This window comes from Cryptomeria japonica, chromosome 4 (assembly GCF_030272615.1).
Source record: "Cryptomeria japonica chromosome 4, Sugi_1.0, whole genome shotgun sequence".
Lineage (NCBI taxonomy): Eukaryota > Viridiplantae > Streptophyta > Pinopsida > Cupressales > Cupressaceae > Cryptomeria > Cryptomeria japonica.
Window position 1 is genome coordinate 405,923,378 of NC_081408.1, and position 25,637 is coordinate 405,949,014.

Genomic DNA, 25,637 nt, shown 5'->3' on the forward strand with positions numbered 1-25,637 from the left:
AGATGTTTTTTGCAACCTCTACGAATTTCGGACCTTAGGCCCAATTTTGCAAATTCGGAGTTTTAACACTTTTCGCGAATTTCGGGGTTATAACGCCTTTTTGCGATTTTAGGACAAATTCGGACCTTAAGGCTTCTTTACAACTTATCCAGAATTTCGGACCATTTAGCATGCTTTGCAAATTTATACAAAATTTTGAATTTCGGCCCCAGGGTCCGAAATTGGATGTCTTAAGTGAATTTCAGACCATTTGGGGTCTTTTGCAAACTGAAGGTAAATTTCGGACCTTTTGCCAGTTTTGGGATTTTTCAAATTTTTTAGAATTTAACCCCAGGGTTCGAAATTCGACCCCCTGGGCGATTTTGGCAATCTTTTAACCTTTTGAAGTTTTAGAATTTTAGCCTTTGGGTCCGAAATTCGGTGACTTAGGCAATTTTGGCAACTTTTTGAAATTTCGGATCCTTTGCCAGTTTTCACAGTTTTTAAGGCATTTTCGAACCTTAGGCCCAGTCTTGCAAATTTTGGAGTTTTCTCTCAATTTGGCCTGAAAGTCCAAAATTTTACTCCTAGAGCGATGTTGGCGATTTAGACTTTCTCCTCGAGAAGCGCAAGCTTGGGCAATTTTTGCAACCTTGGCATTTTGGCCAGGAAATTCGCTCCTTCACCAGTAGGGGAAAATCATCCTTTATTCAAATCCCATAAACATCGCAAGGACAAACCTTATGCAATCTATCTCATCGCTCTTGTGCGAAAAATGACACTTTGGGTCCTCGTGCGATCTTCAAACGCACTGATCTTTGCTTGGCGGGCTTCGCCAATTTCTATCACCTTACGCCTATTCAAGGCGATTTCACAATTTTGAACAAACTCTTGGCTTCGTGCCCAAGGGCTAGACTAGCCTGATAGATTCATTGGCTCTTCTCATTGACATCATCACTTCACGGACCAGTCGCGGGCTCGCTTGGAAGGGCGCGAAACTCAACAAGGCGAGGGCGAAAGGCTCAAAAACAGGAGTCGGCGACAGGGAGCGTGTGCAACGCACAACAGTAAGGTGTACCTAGAACTTGCATTTTTTATCATTTTGTGGCAATACATCATTTCTGGTTTGATTCTGGATTGATTTGCAGCCTTTGTGGTAGCTTTGGTGAAGTTGGAGAGGTGCATTGGGGTTTGTTGACTTGCTGTTATAGAACTGTTTCATGCTCAGAACTGTATAGAAGACCTGATCACATCTATATCAATTCGTTTTTAAGGTGTTGGAGGTGTAGTCCAGGAGTACAATCTCAGTTTACACCATTGGGATTGTGGAACAAGAGTAAGATGTGCTGGGAGATATATTCTTGATCCACTTTCTCTAGCAGCCTTTATTGAGTCATCATCAGACCTGCAAACCTCTTCATTGTCAGTGTTTCAAAGTATTTCATGTGAATGATCTATGTGTAAAGCTATTTCATGTACTAGCATCTCATTGTGCATGTTTATCAACCGAAACATTTGTAACAACAATCATATGAACATTGAAAATTCATATCGGACTTCATGAAAGCAGTGCGTTCAGCATTTGCAAGTTTATATTTTGATTTGTTAGTTAGAAAATAAAAATAAAAATTAAAGGTGGTCATTACACTTTAATTAATATTTAAGTTATCAAAAGGTCAAGTAAAAGACACCTTATATTAATTATTTATGAAGGTGAATTTTAAGTTACTTAAGTGCCACAAAAATAAATAATTAAATTAAGTCACTTATTTGGAGCTAAAATTTTATTATTAAAAAGAAAGATCCAAAAGTGCTTATAAAAGGGAATTCGGAGGAGAAATGGATTTTGAATATGTTATGAAACCTTATTTTCTTTGTGAGATTGAACATTGTTTATCTCTTTTGCCTTCGACGAAACTTTAAAGATTGGTATCGGTGGTGATAGATTCCTCCCTAACCAATATTGTGTGATTCATTCAGGGTCACAATTTGTGCATAAAAGATGAGGTGAATTCATCCAACCTTCACAAGTGTGCACATTGATACAAGTTTTACAGCTGCTGAAAGGAAGAAATATTTATTATTTGCAAGAAAACATTATCAATTTCAAGGTATATACTGAACAAACAGATAGTTTTATTAACTCAAAATTTTGATGAATTTCATTATCAATATTTCTGAGAATTATTAGAAATTATTTATAGTGCTGTGTGTGTCATGTGGAGGAGTAATATAATTTTCAGACTTTAATACGAGCTGATTTTTCAACCATACCTCTTGGCATCCCCCAAGGTTATCGTACACTTCCTAAATCCTACAAAAAGAGGAATCACTGCCTCTTTTTTAAATAATAGATGCCTTCCAATATATAGTGCAGCCTATTTGGGCTTGTAAAACCTGCCACAGCATCCCAAAATGGGAATTGTAGCTACTAGGATGCTGCCTTACTAAGGAGTCGTATTGTCTTGTGGAAGTTGTACACTTTCTGAGGAGAGTCAAAAGTACATAGTAGTTTCTGATTGGATTATTGGTCACCTACCAATTGAAGTAAACAATAAAATTATGAATACTCACAATTTCATTAACATTACAATTTTGTTTGATTATTTTAAATGTAACAATTTATATTAGCAGCTCATGTATGCATTAAAAGATAGCTGTAGCATATATCATTAGTACTTTTTGTAAAGGAAAACCTATTCACAGCATTTGAAGTTGAGAAATATTATTTTGTGGTAACTACTTATGAGATCATGTCAAAACAATATTGCCGGAAAACTATTTGACGAAATGCCTGCAAACTAAAATTGTGAAGAACTACAAGTTCTGGTTAAAAATTTATAGGCAAGTTATTACAACAGTATGAGAACTGGTGATCTTGCTAGCCTGTTGGGAAATTAACTCCTTGTTGCAATCTGCAGTTGCATGACTAGTTTCAACAATGAATGTTTGTTTCATTAGTGATAGTTGACTTCAACAGAATGCATGATAGTGCTCAGTGGCTATAGCAAGATGAAGTCATTTCAAGAATCCAGGGTAGAACAATTGCTAGAATTTCAAAAAAATCAAAAGAATCTAATGCACTGGTAGAGAATCCAGAGAAGCTCAAACCTTACCAATTGAGAGAATAGTTGAAGAACCATCACTAAAGGAAGAAGATAAGCACTACATTGATTCCAAATCAGCAACTAATGATAAAGTTAATTTTTCAAGAGCATATCTAGAGGAAGAGTACTTGAGCCTTCTTGAACAAAATCACTTAGAGCATCCTTGTGAAGAAGAGTTGGATCAGTGGGCAGATTGTCTTAAACAAGATGATGAAAGTAACTTTCGAGTTTTTGATAAACCACTATTTGAGATGGATACAGAGATACCCTATGATAACCCACTTTTTGGGGTGGAGTTCCAGGATGACCTTGTTGAGAGGCATGCACATGAGAAAGGTGCCTCATTTGATTTTAATAATGGTTTTGAGGATACTGAAATTATCAAATCAACAACTATTGATAAGCTTTTGGATCATTCTGATGATGTTGATTCCAATTATGAGTAGAGATTTCCATTCAGGTTATGAGAAGATTTTTTCCATTCAAGAAACATACAAGTTTGATTTACAAAAAAAGAAAGGTATTGAAAAACATGCACATAAATAGAACTTCGGGGTTGAGCTTGCTGCAATTCTCAAACGAACAACTAAAGGAAAGCAATTTGATTATCTTCTAGATTATAACCCAAGGCATGAAATTAATCATGAGATTAGAGGATTGATGCTTTATACTTGGTCATTGTAAAGTTGTTTCAATCAAAGCAAGCATCATAAGAATGGTGAAAGAATCCAACATGTCTGCACATAAGAGTAGGTGATCTGGAGCTTCCATTAAGATAATGAGTATCAAGAATAAAGGGCTGTCCTCCATTCAAAAATTGTAATTTGCAAGTTAAGACAGTGACAGTTTTCTCATCTTGTTATGGCATTGCGTTTACTCTGGGTCAGCCTTACATGATGTGTGGTATTGCATCTCCAAATTTGTCATGTAACAAACATCACTATATAGAGTTAAGAAAAAGTTGGGTGGAAGATACCCTTACTATTAAGAAAGTTATGAACACCACTAGAAAATTTCAAGGGAAGTTCACATGTATATCAATGTAGAGCAGCATAAACATGATGGTACCACTTCAATATTTAGTCATCATGCAGGGGAACATTAGCTGATGGTGTTAGAGGTTGGTAGTTATAGAAAGAAGATTGCACAGAGGCTTACAAATCTCAATTTTCTCATCTATGCTACTGATTTTATACAAATCAGTCACCATGAAATTTCATTTGAATACTCATAGGTGGTATGGCCAACACTTTTTGACAAGAAAAATAGCACATTTTAACTGGTGATTGATTGTGGTGAATTGTAATAACCACCCTAGATTTTTTGCCAATAAGGAAACAATGACATAAACTTGCCAAATGAAGGACACACTGCTATTATAAAGTTCTGATATAAGAAATCAGCATTCAAACAATTTCTGTTACACTTGTTTTGATGGGAAATTATTCACACAAATGCCAATGCATGAAATAAACATGATAATAAGATGCCCATTAATGAATACCTCAAATGCTGGGTGAAGATAGGCTGGAACAGATGTGCATACACTGGAGATAGGCTTCTACAGAGCCGATATAGCAGAAAATTAATGTTGGTCTGTTGTTTTGGAAACACAGGTCATAGTAGCTTCAAAACCCCTTCATAAACCCTTCCAACCAGAAAGCACACTTCCAAACAAAGACGATTAGCAGGGAATATACCCAACATTGTCAAAATGGTCTTCAATCACTTTATGGAACAAAAAGGGATTATTTATTATAAAGTGATTTTAAATTATATTTTCTAGAAAGTTCCCCCGAAAGGTTATTGAAAGAGCTGAACAGACTGATTTGAGTCATTCTTGGTTGTTCATTTTGATGAAACCCTTCCAGGAGTTCGAGATGCTCATCTTTTCAAGCCCTAGGACAAAAACCGTACAGTGAAGATTGGTTTTGATAGTGAGAGATCTAACCTAGTTGATTTGCAAGTGGAATCATTCAGATTTCATGCATGTACTGAAGGTTTGCCGGTTACAAGTAAATTTTTTTATGAGTTTTCCAGCAAACATAAATTTGTGATTGAGTGCAGTTGGTTTAGAATCTTTAGATATTATAATGTAGTGTGTGCCAATAAAGAATTGATTCAAAAATTAAATATTTAATTTCTGCTGAGCTTGCATACCCAGCCATACCATAGACCTGCGGTACCACATGACTATTGCAGCAAAATGGTCAATTGCTATCATTGAGTGTTTTAAATCCTACACGATAGACAAGTGAGACAAAGAAGTCAGTGCCACTTTCCAGCAAGGGGCCATACTATTTCCAAATACCAAAAAGATGGTTTGATGCTTGGTAAAAGGCTTTAAAGCCTTATTTATACTCAGCTCAGCCTTATGTAAGCTGCCGTACTATTTAATTCCTCACAAGGGAGGACGTGGCCTATGTAGGAGTCAATAAAATCCTTGACCAGATTCAACACAGCCCCTTTTAGTCCGAACAAGCATTTCCCTTGGTTGGAGTATACCAAATCCCTTAAGCACTACAAAAGGGCGAATGATGCTTCCTTATGCATTCAGTAATGGAGATGGAAAACCCAAGGCACATAAAGATTTTAGAAAGGAAAAGAGTTGTCATATCTAACTGGTAGATTGGGACATTCAATTGCATTTAGGTATTTGGATTCACATTCTACTCATACATGCTGCCAAGATCCAAGTGCATTTATACTTCAAACTTAGATGGTGCAACTACTTTCGGTGTTAATACCAAAGGAAGTCAAGGTGGATAATTTCCTTCAAAGTTGCAGAAAATTTCAACACCAAGAAATTCTAGTAGAGATATTGAGTAACCATTTTTTACCCTAGTTGACTATTTTGAAGGAAGATCCAATTTTGGGAGAGATTCCTATTTTTTAGGCAAATCTGTTGTTACATATCTTCTTATGCGAATATTATTAGCTTTGTGTAATATGTCATTAGTTTTGTAATAATCTCAGCTATTAGTGCAATTAATAGATTGTATTCTTTTAGTGGGTAGGATTAATTTTCGATTAAGATTGAATTCATGCAAAGCTATTTCTATAATAGAAGTAATAGTTAAATTTCTTTATTTATTTTCATTCTATTCCTTGTATATAGCATAAATAATCACCTTATTGCACTTAGATCATGGTAATTTTCAAGCTTGCTTATTTCTAAAATTGTTGTTCACAATGTTATTATCTTTGTGTAGCATCGTAAATTGTACACCTTTATTAGTGTGTTCAATTTCAATCTCCTAGCACCTATTTTAGTATTTCCCTTTCCTCTATGCATTATAGGACTTCCTTAGGCATTTAATTAACAATTTAATTAAACCTAAGTCCTTTATAATCAATTCACATTCCATAAATTGGGCCCTTGATCTTAGGTGTGCCCCTTTTTATCATTTTATCTTGATTTATCCTTAATCCTACCCCAATTTCAACTTCCAAAGCATACTTCACATATCTATGCATTATGGTTTGAGTCACCAAGCTGGAATCGACATTAGAACCCCGTTATCTTGCATTCCTAGAAAGTCGAAAAAATGTTGTCGGGATTAGGATGCCACTACCCTCCTAGCCGCACACTTTTTCCCCCAACTTTCGAGAGGATAAATTGGCAGTCTTATCTAATTCAAATCCCACTCCGTGTGAATAAATGAAAAATCTAAATCGGCCTAAAGGTGATTTAATTGTGAAATCCCTATATAAGGTATCCCTCTCAATTCATTTTCATCATCTCATCTCATGCTAACAATATCATCCAATTTAAGAGCAATTCTTCTTCCTCAAGATCAGATCTAATTCAAGGAGCAACAAACTACTTCAAGACATCTTCATATTATGTTTCAATTATGATTTCATGATGGATTTTATGTGATTTATCATGTTATTGCATCAACACAGGAGGACTTATCCTAAGAGCAATGCATCACCTATTGAAGGTATAATCATCTACATTCAAGCATTTCAATTTCAGATCTAGCCTTCTCCTCAAAAGGCAAGTTTTCCAATTCAAATCAAGTTCAATTTCTATTTCAATTAGGGTTAATTCCAAATCCAAGGTTTGACTTTGGCAAACCCTTGTCCACAACCCTCTTTCTTTCCTTTTGTGTGCAACTACAGGTACCTAGAGTAGCCATGAAGACTAGAACAACACCAAGACCAATAAATGAAGCATCCAACCAAATTTCATCAGAAAGTGCCTAGACTAGGGCACTGGGGGTGCCATGGTCCATGACTAGGGCATCCTAGGCACCATGGTCCTTCCAAAACAGGTCCAAATTTGTCAGGGAACATTCACCGTGTCTTAGAAACACGATAACAGTCCTGTGTTCAAAATTTCAACTATTTAGACAGGTATATGCCTCAAGCACCATCATCACATCAATTTCAGCTCAATTATTAGGCAAAGGTGCACTTTTGGATTTCCTTTTCATTCCTATACATATCCTATAGTTATCATTTCAATATCAGACAACATACTCAATCTAGGTTGCTTGTTCATGCCTGTACCTCCTTACCCTAGATTTGATATTCAATTTACATCTTTTCAATTGCATTTTAAACTCAACAAAAAGGGAATAGAATCCAGTTTGCATTCAACCCTCTTCCTAATAGAATTGACGTTGGATCTATTGATTTACTTCTTTGTGATGTGTGAGAAATAGGTCATTTTTCTTGTTTACATAGGTAAACTTGTGAAACCCTATTTCTGTTAAAATATGTTCGTTCGTGTTTACGAAAATGACGTAAAACTATTATATATATATATATATATATATATATATATATATATATATATATATATATATATATATATATATATATATATATATATATATATATATATATATATATATATATAATGAGTTATAGTATATATATACTAATATAATATATCAATCATTAATTATGTTATACATATATATATATATATATCATAATATATATAAAACACTAAATATTAATCGAATGGTATAATCTACAATTCATAAGTTAACTATGTATCACGATACTATCGTGATTGTTATACATAAACAGTCACGGTATTATTGTGACTGTTCATGTATAACAGTCACGATAACTATCGTGACAGTCCTATTACAATTAGTTAATGCCGACAGGTTATAAAACAGCGACTATATTATTATTATGTTGTTTGTTAGGAAATAGTCGATATTCAAAAGACGTGACTGTTGACATTTACATCGATTCAACTTATATATAGTTGATCTTCGTTGGTCAATCAATCAATAACAACGGCAATTGCATTGATCAGCGAATATCAACTATACATAATATATTTATATATTAGTATCTTCTGATCCAATTTCCTTAACATGGTATCAGAGCAGAAAGGAATATAAAGAAGATAATATATATATAAAACCTAACATATAGCTGAGAATATTTTAAATTATAAATTAAATTATGGCTCACTGTATGAGAATGGAAGATAGATTAGAAGGTCCTTCAAACTTTGTATCTTGGAGGACAAGACTTACTTCTCTTCTAATGGAACTTGAACTAGAGGAATATATTGAGAAGGATATGAAAATGCCGGAAGAAGAAACTGAGAAAACTACATGGAAAAGGAGAAACAACAAAGCCAGGAAATTGATTATAGATTCAGTGAAAGATTCTATCCTCCCGAGCATATCGAGAATTACCAGTGCCTTTGAAATGTTTAAAATCATTCAAGACACATTCGAGATAAACAATGCCAGTAGAATCTTAACATTGAAGAGTCAACTTCTCAACATGAAAATGAACAAAGGGGAAACAATCACCTCCTATTTCCTAAGGATATCTGAAATAAGAGATCAACTTCTCTGTATTGGAAATACTATAGAAGATACTGAACTTACACTTATCGCCCTAAAGGGTTTACCCATCTCTTGGGAAACCTTCATTCAGTGCATAAGTACAAGACCACCTTTACCTAGGTTCGAACAATTAAAGAACGATTGTACTCAAGAAGAATCGAGATTAGCATCCAGAGGAATAGGGTCGAAAAATGAAAATGAAGTACAAGCCCTTCATACTAAAACTTCTCAGAAAAAGAAGAGAAAATTCAACAATTCAAGTAATGGAAAACATCACTTCAAAAGGGATCTCTCCAAAATAAAATGTCATAAATGTGACAAATTTGGACATATTCACAAATACTGTCCAGAAAAACAGAAAAAGCCTTAGCAGAAACTAAAGGAACAGAAAATTCTCTTTTTTATCTAGCCTTAGCAAGTGAATTAAATTCCAATAAAAATACTTGGATAATAGATAGCGGTGCATCAAGACATATCACTGGATTTAGAGATCAGTTCGAAACCCTTTCTGGAAACTCTACAGAAGAAGTAACCATTGGTGACAACTCCACTTATCCGGTAAAAGGAATTGGGACCTGTTTGATACAGATAAGAGATGGAGTCACTCTACAGTTAAAAGAAGTATTATATGTGCCCGGAATAAAGAGAAACCTAATCTCAATATCAGGGTTAGCTGATCAAGGATATAGGGTAACATTTAATGAAGAAAAAGTTCTTCTCTGGACCAAAAACACAAACATCAAAAATGCAATGCACATAGGGTCCAGAGATGGAAGCTTATACAAACTATGTAATGAACAAAAAGTAGCCCTAAATCACAATGTTCAACAGAATAATGAAATTTGGCACAAAAGACTAGGACACATTGGATATAGTGCTCTTCCTACTTTGCATAAAATCACCTCTGGGGTACCCTCTCTAAAATCTGAACACTTGAGCATTTGTAAGGGATGTGCATTAGGAAAGAACATTAAAGGATCTTTTCCAACAAGTGAACACAAGACGAATAGTGTTTTAGAACTCATTCACACTGATATGTGTGGCCCCATGTCCACTCCTTCTTTTTCAGGTGCCCTATATTATCTAATCTTTGTGGATGACTATTCAAGGAAAACATGGATATATTTTTTAAAACTTAAAGAGTCAAGTGAAGTATTAGCCAAATTTCAAGAATTCAAAGCATTGGTAGAAAATCAAACCAATAAGAAAATCAAAACTCTTAGGTCAGACAATGGTGGGGAATTCACATCTGACAACTTCAAAAACTATTGTAAATCTGTTGGGATTAAGAGGGAGTATACTGTACCTTATAACCCTCAACAGAATGGAGTAGCAGAAAGGAAGAACAGAACCATCATTGAAGCAGCAAAAGCTATGATGCATGATCATAATATTCATATATCATACTGGGCAGAAGCTGCCAACACTGCAGTTTATATTCAAAACAGATGTCCACATGCAATACTTGAAAATACCACACCAGAAGAAGTATTTACAGGAGTTAAACCTGATCTCAGTCATTTAAGAGTATTTGGATGTCCAGTATATATACATGTACCAAAAGAGAAAAGAACCAAATTAGAACCTTCTGGTAAGAAAGGTATTTTTCTAGGCTACAGTGAAGACTCTAAAGGATATCGAATCTATATCCCTAATCAAAAATCAGTAGAAATAAGCAGAGATGTCAAATTTGAAGAAAACTTCTCATCCACTAATAATGAAGACAACAGTTTGTTTGATCTTGAGAAAGATTTATCACTTGAGGAAGAAAGCGAGAATAACAATTCAAATATGAATTCAACACTATCAAATAACGAAAACGCAATCCTTGATCCTGAACCTTCTTGTGTAGAAAATGTAAACAACAAAAAGAGACCATTATGGGCTAGGAAAATGCTTGAAGAAAACAATATGGAACCAGCACAAATCTCCAGAGAAAACAAAAGAACTAGAACGCAAAAATGTTACACTGCACTTCTAACTGAACTATCAGAATCAGAACCGGTCAGTGTTGAGAAAGCATTATCAAAACAAGCCTGGAGAGAAGCAATGGTTGAAGAATATCAGTCCATCATGAAAAATGATGTATGGGATATTGTCCCTAGACCTAAACATAAGTCAGTTGTATCATCAAAATGGCTATTCAAAATCAAGTATGCTCCAGATGGCAGTATTGATAAACATAAAGCCCGATTTGTTGCTAGAGGATTTTCACAGAAAGAAGGCATTGACTATGAGGAAACATTCGCTCCAGTAGCTCGTTACACATCTGTCAGAACCATACTTGCAATTGCAGCCTCTAAAGGATGGAAAGTACATCAAATGGATGTCAAAACTGCATTCCTAAATGGTAAGATTGAGGAAAAAGTCTACATTGAACAACCAGAAGGATTTCTCACTCATGACAAAAATAAATTCATATGCAAGTTAAAGAAAGCACTCTATGGACTCAAACAAGCTCCCAGAGCATGGTATGAAAGAATAGATCAATATTTGAGCAAATTGGGGTACTCTAAAAATATTGCAGATCCTAATATATACTTCAAAATTGAAAAAGGAGACATGATAATCCTTGTTCTCTATGTTGATGACTTACTCATTACAGGAGAAGACAATCTAATAGATAAATGTAAAAAGGACCTAGTAGCTGAATTTGATATGAAGGATATGGGCCTACTACACTACTTTCTAGGTCTTGAAATTATTCAAAAAAAAGATCATATTCTCCTCAGTCAAAAGAAATATATTTCTGATATTCTGAACAGATTTGGTATGGTAGATTGTAAACCTCTTGCTACTCCTATGGAGACAAATCTTCAGAAATTAAAGGATGAAGCAGAAAACTCAGAACCTGCAGATGTGACACTCTTCAGACAGATAATTGGATCCCTCATGTATCTGGTGAATACACGTCCTGACATTTGCTATGCCACAAATGTACTAAGTCACTTCATGTGTGAACCAAAACAGATTCATCTAGTGGCAGCTAAACACATCTTGAGATATTTAAAAGGAACAAGTGATCTTGGACTAAAATATGACAAGACTGAAATTCAACTTCAAGGTTATTCAGACTCAGATTGGGCAGGAAGTACCACTGATCGGAAGAGTACCACAGGAGTTTGTTTCAGTTTGGGTTCCGCAGTAATATCTTGGTTTAGTCGGAAGCAATCAGCTGTAGCTCAGAGTTCGACAGAGGCAGAATACATGGCTGCATCTATGGGAGCTAGAGAAGCAGTATGGTTAAGAAAATTACTTTTTGACTTATTTGGTAAACCTCTATTACCTACCATTATTCATTGTGATAATCAGAGTTGCATCAAGCTCTCTGTAAATCCTGTTTTTCACAATCGGTCAAAGCACATAGAGATTCCATATCACTATGTGAGAGATATGGTAGACAGAAAAATTATTAAACTAGTCTACATCAGCACTGAGGAACAAAATGCTGATATCTTCACTAAATCCCTTGCAAGGGTGAAGATAGAATTCTTCAGGAACAAAATTGGTTTGATCAAAATATGAACTATTAATGTACATTTCATTCATAAATATATATATATAATTTTTGAAATATTTCAAACTTGTGCGAAGATGACGATCTTCTGTTTATCGTTTCTATTTCAGGGTGACGATCCTGACAATAGAAACCAGGTCTCAAGATAGACTCCCGAAAGGGGTTGAGCCGGATTGGTCCGGACATCTTGTTACCAAAATCATCACTTGTTTAACAATTATTTAAGATAGACTCCCGAAAGGGGTTGAGCCGGATTGGTCCGGACATCTCAAATATGTATATTGTTATAAGTGATAAATTATCATGATATGACATTTTGAATTGAGTCATATATTTTGATGTGAAAATTCTACAAACTTGGTAAACTCTCTCTCAAGAGGGAGTGCTAAAATATGTTCGTTCGTGTTTACGAAAATGACGTAAAACTATTATATATATATATATATATATATAATGAGTTATAGTATATATATACTAATATAATATATCAATCATTAATTATGTTATATATATATATATATATGTCATAATATATATAAAACACTAAATATTAATCGAATGGTATAATCTACAATTCATAAGTTAACTATGTATCACGATACTATCGTGATTGTTATACATAAACAGTCACGGTATTATCGTGACTGTTCATGTATAACAGTCACGATAACTATCGTGACAGTCCTATTACAATTAGTTAATGCCGACAGGTTAATGCCGACAGGTTATAAAACAGCGACTATATTATTATTATGTCGTTTGTTAGGAAATAGTCGGTATTCAAAAGACGTGACTGTTGACATTTACATCGATTCAACTTATATATAGTTGATCTTCGTTGGTCAATCAATCAATAACAACGCCAATTGCATTGATCAGCGAATATCAACTATACATAATATATTTATATATTAGTATCTTCTGATCCAATTTCCTTAACAATTTCCATCTATTACAGTTTGCCATTGTTTTTATTGTGAGTTAATTGTTCTCAATTACTTTAACAAGCTTTGGATTGTTTAAATTATTGTGGGTTTGTGCATAATCTTTTGTACTTGATTCATAATTTTTGTTGACGTCCTTTTGTTGTTTATCAAATCTTAATGTTATTTAATTTATGGTTTTCAATCTTTATATTTAATTGAAAATCATAAACATCTTTTAGCCGTGTTAGTTCACTTTCTCCAATAGATATAATTATATTAAAAAAAGTCTTATCTAGTGCAAATGTTGAAAATCTTTTGTGCTCTAAACTATGAAATAAAATGAAAGATCCCCAACTAAAATCTGATCTGAATTTGCTGATAGTTTCAAATCTTAATCTTTGACCATCAATAAGGATGATTGGATTCTGTTGGGTTTTTTGTTGAAACTTAGTAGCTTCAGTAAGATAAATGATTGAATGAGAGACTTCATTTATCTCTCATTCAATCATCTACCTTATCAATATAACTACAATTAAATATATAGACCTCATAATCGATAATATTACTCATGCTGTGATTAGACCAGAATTATAACTACCATAGCTATCATATGATAGCATCGATTAATTCTATCATATGATAACTATAATAGTTATCATTCTAAAATGCATGTTAAATACTGATCATTTATTTGTTAACTTATCTCGATCATTTATTGGGCATCTATACTAATTCATGTTGCCCCGATCGTTAATAGTTATCGGCATATTAAATATCGTGACCAATAGCTATCGGCATAACTCACAATAAAGAGAAATGACGTGACCGATAGTTATCGGCATTAACATATGCTAAGTGTTAATCTTAATTGAAACAGTGTCTATGCACCGATCAAGACATGTCTTGATCGGGTATGTCTAAAAGACATGACCGATCACGGCATGCCTTGATCGGTGAAGCATAGGACTATAAATAAATGCAAACGGAGTGCTGAGGATGCATCGAAATTATTAATGTCATCTTCAGCAACCTGTGACATAAGAAACAAAGAATATCAGTAAAGAATTAATAATACAGACTTGAACATAAATTTGAATATCATTTACATTTTTGAATTGTTTCTAATTTTTTTGTGTTTTTTAATGCCTTGTATGGAGATGTACACAAGAAATACAATGAAAGAATTGACTGAAATAGAATTGAATATTCTGAAAACTTTTAACAGCAACTACAGAAACAAATTTTGGAAGCTTTATTATCTAGAGTGTGTTGATACATGATAGCCTCGGTAAGATAAATGATTGAAGGAGAGATAAATGAAGTCTCTCATTCAATCATCTATCTTATCGATAGACTATGATAAGACTTCATTTATCATTCCTTCATCTAATGATCATTCTTCGATATATAACCTAACTTATTCCTATCAATGTCTAAATTATCGGTTGCAAATCATAAAGTACAAATACCGATTGGTATCGGTTTACCTTGTTAATTATTTGCACACCGATTATTATCGGTCAAACACGTTAACTATGTAAACACCGATTGTTATCGAGATTATTAAAGACTGCATACCGATTAGTATCGGTGCATTTGTTAATAACATATACGCCGGTTAGTATCGGCTCACTTGTTATGATATACACACCGATTAGTAACTTATACATGCCGATTGGTATAAGGTAAAATGCGATTATGATTCTAAGAGGTGCGATCAAGTAATATCTTGATCGGTCATGTCCATTAGACATGACCGGTCAAGGTATTGCTTGATCCTCCTCATTAGCATATATATATATATATATCAATCGATAATGATGAGAAGGACATTGAAATCGATAAATGCTCCATCTCCATCTGCATCATACGAGACAATAATCAGATCCATTATATTAAGAAATAATATATAGAAGAAGAATAACCTTGAATATAACTTGCATCTTAAATTGAAAATTGAATAACATTTACAGAGAGGACAAAGTTGCATACCAGGTGATCCCACGCCTAACCTAGAATAAGGGTTTTATTGACAATTTGCAAAATAATGACTTCCAATGCAATTCAACTCCTCCAATGAGGTTTATTCACCATAGTAATAATTATCTAAAACAATTTGATGATCAGATAGGAGATCTGAAGCTTATTCCAAAAACTTGCCAGGAGACTCCATCCAAATTGCTTCCAAATCCCTCATAATTTGCTGATTGCTTCCAAATGTCCTGAGATTTGTCCAAATTGATTGCCAAATTATCTTAGCTATGCCCTGACAATGATTTTACCAACAATTACTGTTCAAAAACCCTCCCAATTATTTATTTGAATCTCCAGGCAGCTAAGGATGGTACAGCTGCCCTAGGGAGAGGTACGGTTGTCCAAAAATGCTTCCAATCTGCTGGAAAGTGCCAATAAACCACCCAGATCTGAGGCTCAACCTCTGAAAATGGTCCTCTAGACCCGATTTGAAGGTTTTCCTTGAGTGCTGACTTGACAGAAATGGCTGGGGTTTCGTCCAACCTGTCCACAATTGAAGGATTTCGTCTCCAATTTGGTCTCCAAACCTGCTGTACCTGCTATGGCAACAAATTGCAGAGCAAAAACAATAAAATCTCCAAAAATAATAATACCAAGTTTTGCATGTAGAGCTTCCTTATGCCTCCCAAACCTAATTCGAACTTCCTCTTGGCATCTAGAAGATTCCAATGGAATCTTAGGCTCTCATAAAAGTTCGCCTAATAGAGGGGTCAACTCATCATTGAAAGTGGGGCCACCTTTAATAACATGTTACCTAGGAATATGAGCCAAGGTAATTTCATAAAGTTGTTTTATAATAACTTGTAACTTAACTTTTTCTATTTTAAGAAAAAGTGCTTTTATAACTTTAATTAATAAAGTTACTTTATTAACTTACCAAAGTCATAAAAATGACTAAGTATAAGATTCCCTTTGGCAAGTAGATCATCCCCAAAAACTAGAATTCACCTGTGGAGATGGGTGTCAGGTAAATTTCCCATCCTGACAGATCACTCAGGAAGTGGGGACATTACATAAAAAGATATCTTAAATTCAAAATTTTCTATGGCATACTTGAAAAATCTTTTAAATCCAAGCCAAAGAGAACTTCCCCTACTGATTTTAACAACAATTTATTGTACACTATTCCGTTTTATGTCACATTAAAAGATGTAAATTGACACACTTAACACAATGGTGTATGGCTTCCTATATAGCCTCTCATTTAATTTTACTAGGATCATGGTAAGTCCTTAATCTAGCTAATACAAATTAGGATAGACCATAACCAAATGTAACTTATTTATTAAGTAACCCATTTGATTATAATTTCTAGATGCATCCTATTTAAACACAGATTATGTGAATTGTGCACCATAAATCAGGTGTTTGATGGCTTATTTACTTCATAGTATCATTATATCATAATCCTAGGTACATTAAATCCATCTTAGGTTTTCTTTTTCAATTTAATTATTTTATTAAGGTCATAAATAGGCCTAATACTCTAAAAATGAGCATAACTAAGATGCTTCCTCTGAAATGCACATTTTCTGGTTGAGACTTAAGAGGAACTGGTTCTAAAGAACTGCATGAAACTAAAAAGGTTTGTAGGCACCTCTAGGAAAGTCTACAACCCTGATATTTCTTACTCCCCGATGGTCATTGATATTGAGATCATTTCTGCACCAGTTTTAGATAGAATATATTTTAGTTTGTTATTTATAGGAGATATTAACTCACCACTGCACAGCTTGCTTAGTGGTAACTGGATGTGAAATTACTGGCCATTGTTTTGTTATATTGAGAACTGTATGGTTTTAATACTGTCGTATACAACAAACACAGATCTGAATTCCATATTATAGCTAGAAACACCAAGAACCTTTATCTTAATGTAGCATACCTTATTGCATGATTCTAAAGCTTTTTTGTATTCACCGATCTTCTGATAGCATGCTGCTACATTTAAATGCAGGGAACTCTGCACAAGAAAATAAATCAATTCAGTATTCTATTATAGTTTGGTTTCTTCTGGATAGCAATCCCATCATTCATTATTATATTTAAATGCAACAAACTTTGAAAAAAAAAATAGATCAATGAAATATGACTGCTTCAAAGCAACAAGCAACACTGCCAAATTATTTTCGATGCATTAACAGGGAATTTTTTTTTGATGCATTAACAAGGAAATCTAGAATATTGCTGCCAGAAACCATGATATAAGGCACAGTTATCATGGATTGACATTGAACTCCAAAGAAAAGTAGTATTACTATTAAAATCCCATTACCCTTGTTTGAACAAATATTTTTCCTTCGTCGTTATCTTGTGGATTCACATGGTTGAAGTCCTTCAGCACCTGCAGAAACCATGGAAACTTCATGGCCTCAATAATTTATCCAGCTACCAAAACTTTCATCTTTATGACATCTTCCACAAAGTAAATGAATCTACAGTAACAATAAAAGGAGAAACAAAAATTGCAGAGTATGTAAAAATTGTATTGAATAAAAATAGACTCAAATTAGCTAATATTTTTAAATAACTTGCAACAACTAAGCAAGTTCCTGAGAGCCTAATTACAGGAATTATCCAAATAGGCACTGGAAGGATATCCACTAATAAACAGCACATATGATGATGGTGGCTTATAAGTTATAATGTCCTTTAGGCCAAATTAGTCTATGTAACGTCCCTTTCCGTAGAGTAGTTCAGAACGACTAATTAGCCTATTTAATGACTCTGCTAAAGTCGTATAAAAGGGAATAATTTAATTTAATTAATTAATATTATCTGGCAAAGTTTATTTTATGGGTAATATTATTAAATTAATTTAATAAGCTTTATGTAGTGACTTAAGTGGATCATTAAATGAAAATTAATAAAGTCACTTTATTTTCCAAGTTTAATTGAAATATTAAAAAAATTGGGAATTTGAAAAGTTCTTCAAGTGGCTTCCAAGGGATTCTTAGAAAAGGTCATTTCAAGGCTCATTTCCACGTGCTTGGATTGTTTCTCTTATTTGGATTTGGAGAGCTTATTTAGAGCTAGAAACCCTAGGATGAAAATCCTAAGGGTACTACATTCGGTAGTAAGACTAATCTACCTGTTATGTTGCAAACATGCATGCCCCATTGCAAATCGGGACCCCCACTTTTTCACTTTTTAGCTTAGTCATTTTTGCTTAGTTGTCTTAGCTTGGCAATGGTCTTGATCTTTTAGCCTTTGTTTGTGAGAAGGAATTCCGTCTTGTTAGTCTAGAAGGGAACGTTGATTTGTCCTTGAAAATTGAAATGTCTTAGGAGTATAACATCTTGTCCGTACGGTGTGATCAGGCCAGGGATTCAAGTTTCAAGTCCATAATCCATGGTGGAGCATCAAGATTGTTAATTAAGAGCAAAATTGTGAGGAATGCAAAAGTAGTCGAAAAATTGTCAAAAGTTGTCAATGTTGTCAATTTTGCAAAATGTTGTCAAGGTTGCTAAAGTTATAAAAATGTTGCAAAATTGTTGTCGTTAAGGATTTAGGATTTTCGAAGTGCTAAGGATGAAAAATCATGAAATTCAATCCCCGGACAAGGACAATTCCTTGTCAAGATTGGATTTTCCAACCTTGACAAGAGGGGAAATAGGAAAAAAATTGTAAATTCCTTGGGCAAAAATGTAAAATTCAAGTGCAATCTAGGTTGAAATGTAGAATTCAAGGTTGAGATGTTAAAATCCTCATTTGAGTAAGGAAATCCAAAATCAAAGTTCAAATTCCATGGTTGACTGTGGAAATTTACAAAATCCGTTTCAATTCCTTGTTCAAATGTGGAATTCCTAAGTTTAAATGTAAAATGCAAAGTTCAAGCATGGATTCTCATTCAAAATTTATTTATCCTGAGCAAGCGTGTGAATTTCATTGAAAAAATTCTTCACAACGATCATTTGTCCTTGTCAATATGGAATTAGCACTCAACATTCCTTGATCACCCTTCACAAGCAATCAGGAAATTCCTTGATTCCATGTTGATTGCTCTCGCAAGTTCGCTACTAATCCTTGACCTCATATTGATTGCATCCTTTAGTTCAGACCTATAGGTCTCATGGGTCCTATAATCCGAAACTATAGGTCACATCCTCCCTTTAGTCCTAGACAACTCTTCAAGATCACCTTGCTTTGAAATAAATTCCTTAGTTGGGTGAAGGTGTGCTCAAGGATAATTTTGCCTTCATGTTGTTAGAACTATAGGTCCCATGGGGCCTATATTCGAGGACGAACATCATTTTAGCGCACTTGTATCCATGGAATCCAAGCTTTAATGCTCAAATCTTATCCCTATCAGCATTCAAATCCCGCCCATCATCACTGTGTTGTCCTTGCACATCATGAAAGTGCACCTTCTTTTGTCCCTATACACTCCTAAAACCCGCTTTAAGGCTTGCAAATTGTATTTTTGCATTAGTAATAGGAGCAGAGTAGAACAAATAAATAATCAGGTCCGAATTGTGTTTTGAAGGAGAGGCCTTGGCCTTTAATTATATGCATTCAAGCAATAAATCTTTTGCTAGACGACCTAGTTAAAAAACCTTCAAAAATGAGGTGCAAGTAAATCACTTTCAAGCGCTCAAGGTGAAATGAAGCCAGCCGACTTTGGAGGTGATTTTTTAATTTAAATTGTAAAAATTTGAAGGCCAAGTCGGCCTTATTGGGGCTGTTTGAATGTGAACTTGGTGAGGCATATAAAAGAGAGGTCAAAGCCACATAACTAACACCAAATTACAATTCTAAGTGAATTAAAAGTACAGATATTAGTGTGAACTCGAGGAGAGATAGGGCAGGTTGCAGGGTAAATCTAACAATCAAACTAAGTAAAATGAAGAATCAGACCTGTAGCATTGGACATCTCAGGCAATTTACACATGATCTTGGTGTGAATTTTGTCAGCTTTCAAAGCAAGCTTGTTTATCAAACCTAAGAAAGGTGAATTCTAGATCAAAGGAAGGAAAATCAGACCAGAAATCATATATTTCCACACCTAAAAATGCATTTCCAGAACTCCTAAGTGTTTTTTCCAGATTTTGAAGGGTTTCATGAAGTGAATTTGGTGAATTATCTTGTATTTTTGCTTACTTAGGGTTTTGTTCACCATCATAACTGAAATGTCCCCTTCTCAGCTCTAGACTATTAGATGGATCTTTAGCCTATTCTGGAAACCCGTAGGCTAACCAGAGACTAAATTAGGGTTTCCGTCTTCCGGATGGATTTCAGAAGGGTGTTTGTAGGAGTTTGGAAGTTTGCCTCCTGGGTTTTTTTGGGTTTCTCGAGGGCTTCAGAGTGGTATAACATGCATTTCCATCAAAGGAGATTTCTTTTCGGGTGGATTTTAGAGGGGTGTTTGCAAAAGTCTGGAAGTTTTCCTTCTGGGTTTCTCGAGAGCTTCAAAGTGGTATGACATGCATTTCCATCAAAGGAGATTTCTGAACTTACTATTTTTAGTAAATCTTGACGGCTACTTGGATTGTGCTTCAAAGGTGTTTGGAGTCTCTTACTATTTTTAGCAAGACAATACAGAACTTGGTTTCTATTTCTGGCAGTCCAATTTGAGGGGTGGCTCATTCGGTTCTCTTGGAGTCCATTTTTGGAAGGTAATATATAAAATGATTTTATAATTCCAAGTTGCTTTTTGAACCTGTTATGACCTTTTCACACATTGCCCCATTGCAAACGAGGACCCCCCTCTCCTGCTTTCCGCATCTTGTTAGTTTAGAGTTTTGGCAGTGTGACTGGTAATTTTGAGCTTTTAGTGTCCGAGTCCCGAGTTAGAAATGTGATTATGCCTAATTGCTATTAGGATTTTTGAGTTTTGTATAGGATCAAGTGTGTAAAATGTTAAACGTTTAAGTGATCCTAATTTTGTCTAAGTGTAAGCCTTTTGAGCATAGACGTGTTTTAAACATTCAAGTCGGTGATATTTTGGTGCCTAAGAGTTTTTAGGGTCCTTTAGGGGTTGTTTTCTCCCTCCTAGAAGACAATTCAAGTTGAATTTGCACTTTATCCTAATGAAATTCCTTTGTCTCGCTCAAATTTTGATGAATTTGGCTAAGTCCCGATGTGTTTTATTGAAATTTGAAGTGTTTGGATGATTTTGAGTGGTTAATTTATTAAATTCCTGATGAAAATCCATATTTTAAGGGTCTAAATGTCAAAATTCCTGATGGGAGGTGCTTTTCCCCCCACATTTCTGATGACCCATGATTTTCCCCCACTCAAAATCCTCATGGGATATGAATTTCCACCAAAGTTCTGATGGACTTTATTTTTCCCATTCAGATTCTTGATGAAGGGTGATTTTCCACCAAAGGGGTAAATTTTGACTAAGTGTTGGGGAATCCTCCTGATGACACACGTTTTACCCCTGGAGTGCAGATGACTTTGAAATTCATGTTCCCGATGCAGATCGACTTTCCACCATGTTGAGACATGGACCAGCTAGGACTCGAACCTAGGACCTTCCATACGCTGCTGGAGTGCTCTACCACTGAGCTACTGGCCCCTCTTGGACCAGTCCATCGTCGGTCCGGGTGTGGCTTATTTCCAACACCAACACCCCCCCTTAAGCCACACCTCTCGTGTGCTTGGGGCTCCTAGCCTGGACCTGGCTCTGATACCATGTTTTTCGAGAGTAGTCGTCAACAAAGATTATGTAGTATAAGGATCCAGTTAGGGATGGTGTTGACATGGGACCGCATAGGTCTGAGTGAATTAGTTGTAAAATAACTTTTGATTTGTGCTCGCTTTAGGGAAAAGAAAATTTCACATTCTTTCCCAAGGCACATCCTTTGCAAATGCCTGTGTGTTCAGATTTTACTTGGGGCAGTCCTGAAGTAATCTTCTTTATGTTGGATAGAGCACTATATCTTAGGTGTCCTAATCTTTTGTGCCATAATTCATTATTATTTGAAACTTCAAGATTTAGTGCTTCCTTTTGATCACTGCATAGTTTGTATAGGCTACCATCTCTTGAACCTATTGTTATGGCATTTTTTATATTTGTATTTTTAGGCCAGAGTAGAACTTTATCTTCATTGAAGGTAACCCGATATCCTTGATCAGCTAGGCCTGAGATTGAGACTAGATTTCTTTTTATTCCAGGTACAAACAGAACATCCTTTAATTGTAGAGATACTCCATTTCTTAGTTTGATCGTACACGTCCCAATTCCTTTCACAAGATATGTGGAGTTATCTCCAATAGTAACCTCTTCACTTGAGTGCCCGTTAAGTGTTTCAAACTGATTTTTGAATCCAGTTATATGCCTTGATGCTCCACTGTCTACGAGCCAAGTGTTTTTATTTGTATTTATTTCGCTTGATAGGGCTAAGAAGAAAAGTGAGTTTTCTCCTTTGACTTCGGCTAGAGTAGCTTGTGTTTTCTTCCTTTCTGTACAATTCCTGTGAGTGTGCCCATATTTGTCGCATTTGTAACACTGAATTTTAGACATATCTCTTTTTTAATGGTTTTTATTTCCTCTCTTCCGTTTGGAGAACTTTTTCTTTTTGTTGAAGGTATTTGTATTAAGTGCTTGGATTTCTCCTTCTTTATTTGGCCCTAATCCTCTTGAGATTAATCGAGATTCCTCTTGAATGCACTCATTCTTAAGTTGTTCAAATTTGGGTAAGGGGGGTGTTCTGCTAATACATTGAATGTAGGATTCCCATGAAATTGGTAATCCTCTTAGGGCTATGACAGAGATTTCTTGATCATCTACCTCATTTCCAATAGTTTGTAATTGGTCTTTTACTTCAAATATCCTTGAAAAGTATGTAGATATTGTATCATCTTTATTCATCTTCATGTTTAAAAGTTGTTGTTTCAAGGTTAACATTCTGCTCGCATTGTTAACTTCATATGTATTTTTAATGGTTTTAAATACTTCATATGCTTTAGGCAGTCTGGCTATAGATGGAAGAATATGATCTTTGACTGAGTCAATAATTATTTTCTTTGCCTTATTATTACGCCTTTTCCAGGTAGATTTCTCTGGTTCATCATTTGGCATGTCTAGATTTTCTTCTATGTAAGACTCTAATTCTAGTTCTTCAAGAATGGCAATGATTCGTATCTTCCAAGAAACGAAGTTGGAGGCTCCTTCGAGTCTATCTTCCACTCTCATATTACTTGACATTTTGAATATTTTCTTAGTCAGATATATCCTCTACGTATATAGCCTCTGCGTCAATTTGTTATTTACTTCCGATAAATGCTTATGAGTAATATGGCTGTCTAATTTATTCTCTTAATATGCTAGCTCTGATACCATGTTGAGACATGGACCAGCTAGGACTCGAACCTAGGACCTTCCATACGCTGCTGGAGTGCTCTACCACTGAGCTACTGGCCCCTCTTGGACCAGTCCATCGTCGGTCCGGGTGTGGCTTATTTCCAACACCAACACACCAGGGCAGGTTATGATCAAATGTTGAGGAATTTTATGCAGATAATTGTTCTTGATGGAGGGCGAATTTCCCCAAGGCAGTTTTAATGAGATTTTGATCTGGATGACTATCCAAATAGGGGTTGATTTGTTATGTCCCCTCTTTAGTATGACATGACACTTTACGTGGATTTGCCTATTCCAGACTCTCGTAGGCAGATGGTTGTGGTGAGAGAGTCATTTTGGCGTTTATTTGGTGAATGGATGGCTCATTATGCTCTTGGAGACATTATATTTTATTATTTGGGGCCAAGATGTTATATTTTTAAATTGAGGTGCACTTTTTATTTTATGAAGTAACTTTTTATCTAAAAAGTGCAATGAGGCTTCTAGAAGATTCTATTATGGATACTTCTAAAAAGTCATGGATACTTCTAGAAAGACTAAGAGGCTTCTAAAAGATTCTATTATGGATACTTCTAGAAAGTTATGGATACTTCTAGAAAGACTAAGAGGCTTCTAGAAGATTCTATTATGTGTATAAATAGACCCCATGGGTCTCTCATTTGGCATCCAAGTTTATTTTTCTCTAGTGCATCTACTTGAGCATTTGTGGAGCTTGAAGGTCTACAAGTATTCAGCTGAATCATTGGGAACGATACCTCCCAAGTGATTGCATAACTGAGGGGGTGAAAGATCCTCTGAAGGGTTGCTCTTCGGAATTGGTACTCAGCCAATTCAGGTGTGCTTAATTGGAATACTATCTTGTCAGGGTTCGATTTAGAGATCAGTTGCAAACTTACATCTTTGTTCATGTATCAATGAATGTCATTGTCTATCTTAGAAAGTCTGAAATAGTGATCAGAAATTAATTGCAACAGTTGTATACTTCAAACTCCCATATTTCTAAAGCATGTATGACATCTATTTGACATAATGTCAATTCTAGTATTGATGAAAAATTGAGTTGTTCCCTTGGTAGTTAAATTGATATTTGTTTCCTATATACTTTGCAAATCAGTAAAGTGCTTAGTTGTAGATTGTATGTAACTTGTTGGACAATATTCCTTGAATCAAAATCATCAATTCTTCCATACATAAGCAAGGGATACTACAGTGGTATCAGAGCGGTTTCCTGCCAGCCTGATAGGGTTTATGCGGTCACCGTACAATCAAGTTTACAACAGAGGTAGCAGGGCTCTATTTACACCAGGTAAGGACATGGGTGATAGGCAATCACAAAGCCCACCTAGAAACAGGAGGGATGATGAGATTATGCAACGTTTGGAACAAATGGCCACAACCCAGGATAGAACCCTACAGAACATTGAAGCTTTGATGCGCCATTTGGTTAGGGGGAATAGGAGAAATGACCATAATGATGACCGTGATGACAGGAGCATAGCAGGATCACAACACGAACAGGGAACACGGTCTACCACAGCAAATAGACCCACACGTCCTACATTCCGTCCGGAAACACCACCACCCACACCTAATGATTTGGAAAGAGATATTAGAGATGAGCTCAGACTGGCAAGGCAAGAGTGGGAAGATTTACCAGGATATGTACAGAATGGGTGGACTTTTGACAGGTATCTGAATTATAGGGCTAACAGACAGAAACAGGTGGAAAAACAGAGTGAATCGCAACAGGTCACTAACAAGTTGACATTACCCACATTTGATGGAAGTGGGAAAATGACTGCTCGGGCATGGATTCATAAAGTGGATACCTTTTTATCTTTGAAGACTATGACAGAATTCGAAGCACTCAAGTATGCCACTTTACACCTGGACGGGGCAGCTCATGATTGGTGGATGCACGGCATGATCACG

The 25,637-nt window shown here is 35.2% G+C and overlaps 1 protein-coding gene across 1 annotated transcript in view; it reads right to left on the reverse strand.

Annotated features, from left to right (window-relative positions):
* Positions 1-25,637, reverse strand: part of LOC131074696 (peptidyl-prolyl cis-trans isomerase PASTICCINO1) — a 252,308-nt gene that overhangs the window by 21,103 nt on the left and 205,568 nt on the right. The window contains exons 16-17 of the mRNA XM_058011384.2: positions 17,670-17,738; positions 17,280-17,357 (exon numbers count right to left, since the gene is read on the reverse strand). Coding sequence (XP_057867367.2) covers positions 17,280-17,357; positions 17,670-17,738 — 147 coding nt within the window. The remainder of the gene's footprint in view (positions 1-17,279; positions 17,358-17,669; positions 17,739-25,637) is intronic.